Genomic DNA, 2792 nt, shown 5'->3' on the forward strand with positions numbered 1-2792 from the left:
GGATCTGAGTCAGGAGACTCTAACCCAGAGCTGCAGCTTCCACAATTCGGACACCGCTCCATCTCAATTCTCCCAGTCTGCATCTACTATCAGGCTGGTGCACTATTCCTGTGGACCACTCTCCACGACTACTCCAGTAGCAGAATCTGAATCTGTTGATTGACCGTTTTGGCCCATTAACTGCTACCTGTTGTACAATAAAGAACCATGAGTTGATTTGTACAACGTTGCCTCTGTCTGATCCCTGGGTACGGCTATCTACCACGGGCTTTCCCATCCATTACCCAGGAACTCATCCTACAGACACTCAGGGGTTGCCCCAGGGAGAAACCAGTACATCAGCCTCTCCCTCCATATTTCTTGCACACAACACCTGCTGGAGACCTGCCAGGCTGTGGGTCAGCCCTCCGGCTCCCATACCAAGCACTAAAACATCAGCATGACCTAGACCGCACTAGCCAGCCACTCCGGTATTCTGGGCCCCGGCTGCCTCCAGGCCCCAAGCCCCAAGGCAGGGGGATGTTGCATGTGTTAAGGATAACTGCTGCGTGAGAGTTAAAATCCAAGATCGGTGCGAACTCCAACTGCGGGTGTTCAGATTGGGTCCACAAACTTGCTGGAACTGAATACTGATGGGTCACTAGTCTTGACTTATTTCTTTGCTCTATGGTCAAATACAGGATGCATATTGGAAACTATTTACAGCAAGTTTATGAAAGATGAAAGGCCCAGAACGGAAAGGTGTGGAATCACTTGTACACAAGTATTTTTTTATTTCATTAAGGGTGAAAGAATGTCAACTCATAAATTAGTTAGATGCTGCATATAAGTTCATTCCGGGGGCACAATATATAAGTTAGGAATCTCTACCAGATGATGTACCAAAAGAAGAATCCTTCCAAATCTTCAGTATCTATTGATTCCAGTTGTCACTGATAACAGATACAGGTGCAGAATGCTTCCATGGATTAGACCACTTTGGCCACATGTCCATTTTTTGTAAATAATGAATAACACTTGCCTTTATGGCATGTGTGCGGACTCCATATATCAAGGGGTTAAACAATGGAGGTACAATGATAGGAGTTACAGAGAGGAAAACATGGATGACAATTGGTAAGTCAATACTGCCCAACCTGTATCTGATAAACACAAATAAGAAACCAACTAAATAGATGGAGAAGTTGAGTAGATGGGTGACCAGGGTGTGGACGGCTTTCTGACGAGATTCTCTTGAGGCCTTCAAGCAAACAACAAATATCTGGAGATAAGAGAGAATAGTGACAATGATGGTGACACACAAGTAGAGGATAGTCCCAGAAGCAGAGAAGAGTCGACTGACAGAAGAGTCCACACAGGAGAGGACAACCAGAGACATATTGTCGCAAAATACATTGTTAATACTGTCTCCACAAAGAGGAAGCCTCCAAGTGAGGATTAATCCTATGACTACAAGTATGAAGGTCACTATAAATGACCCAATAATGAGTTTGATGACCTTCTCATTAGTGAGTAAGACGACATAACGCAGAGGGTGGCAAACAGCCAAATATCGGTCATAAGCCATTATGGTGAAGGCACATAATTCTAATAAAGAAAATAATGCAACACACAGAGCTTGAACCATGCAGTTACCATGAGTGATGGTCGTGGATGAAGTGATGAGGTCAACTATTAACTTTGGGAAAAATGTTGAACTGCCGAAAATTCCATTGAGGACCAGATTACTGATGAGGATGTACATAGGTTCATGTAACCTTGTATCTGAGAATACGACAAACACAATAATAATACTTAAGAATACGATGAATAAATATAGGACAATAGACAGGGCGCAGTACAGATACTTGAGTCCTTCCATCTCCACAAGTCCCAGGAGAACCAGATTATTGCTGATATTGAAGGCATTTTCCATGTGTGTGTTTCAAATGATGTTTAAACATAGGACCCTGAAGGAAAGAAGAAGATACAAGTTTTAAAAACTTGGGATGAGATTTGAGTCCCTGACTTTCTAAAAATGACCTGTGGAAGAGTTATTATTATTTGTCGCAAAGACCCAACTCAATGGATTAGAGGATCATGCTCAAAAAATGACAAACACCAACAATAAGATGGATGGAGACAACTACAATAACCATGAGCCCAGGCGAAGACAAGAACCTCTAGTCACTATAAATTTAGATGAATTTGGCTTAATCCTTAATTTCATCAGAACAAACGTCAAACCAAATTATGGACATATTTTGAGAACGCTTAACTCGAACTGGAAAAGGTAAGTCTGAAGAGAACAGGGGAGAGGGGAAACGATGAGATAGATGTAGGTGACCACAAAAAAACTGAAACCAAAATTGGGAGGATATCTCAGTAACTACGATTTGGGCACAGACAACACTAAAAGTCATAAAGATCAAGAGTAGATTACACTGGATTAAGGTGGGCACAGAGCAGAAACATCTAACTCAATAGATAGATTGGACAGGGATTGTTTTATAGAGAACAATTAGTAATGAGATCTTGTTCAATTCTGTCCTTAGTAGTCAGAACACTGGTGTATTCCTTTCCTAGCAGCCTTCATTGATTTGCACCATCCCTATCTGTCTCCTGTGAACTCTGCTCTGGTTCTCTAACAGTTCAAAATCTTTCCTTATCTGATGTCAGAGAAATGATCCAATCTGGATCAGGACTGGACCCGTGGGTCATGAAGGAGCTTATTGTGACCAGTGACCCATCTCTCCCCTACATTACAGAATGCATTGTATTCTGGTTTACAATAGGCATTCTTTTTGGAAGTT

General features: G+C 42.0%; 1 protein-coding gene across 1 annotated transcript; it reads right to left on the bottom strand.

Annotated features, from left to right (window-relative positions):
• Nucleotides 1-913: 913 nt before the first annotated feature.
• LOC140117005 (olfactory receptor 4C6-like) lies at nucleotides 914-1915 on the bottom strand. The gene has a single exon (XM_072133435.1). The coding sequence runs from the start codon at nucleotides 1913-1915 to the stop codon at nucleotides 914-916; it is 1002 nt and encodes a 333-aa protein (XP_071989536.1).
• Nucleotides 1916-2792: the final 877 nt, after the last annotated feature.

The sequence above is a fragment of the Engystomops pustulosus genome, chromosome 2 (genome assembly GCF_040894005.1).
Source record: "Engystomops pustulosus chromosome 2, aEngPut4.maternal, whole genome shotgun sequence".
NCBI classification, from domain to species: domain Eukaryota; kingdom Metazoa; phylum Chordata; class Amphibia; order Anura; family Leptodactylidae; genus Engystomops; species Engystomops pustulosus.

What these genes read in the sequence shown, in the direction of transcription:
- LOC140117005 (XM_072133435.1), bottom strand. Translation starts at nt 1,915, where the DNA reads ATGGAAAATGCCTTCAATATCAGCAATAATCTGGTTCTCCTGGGACTT.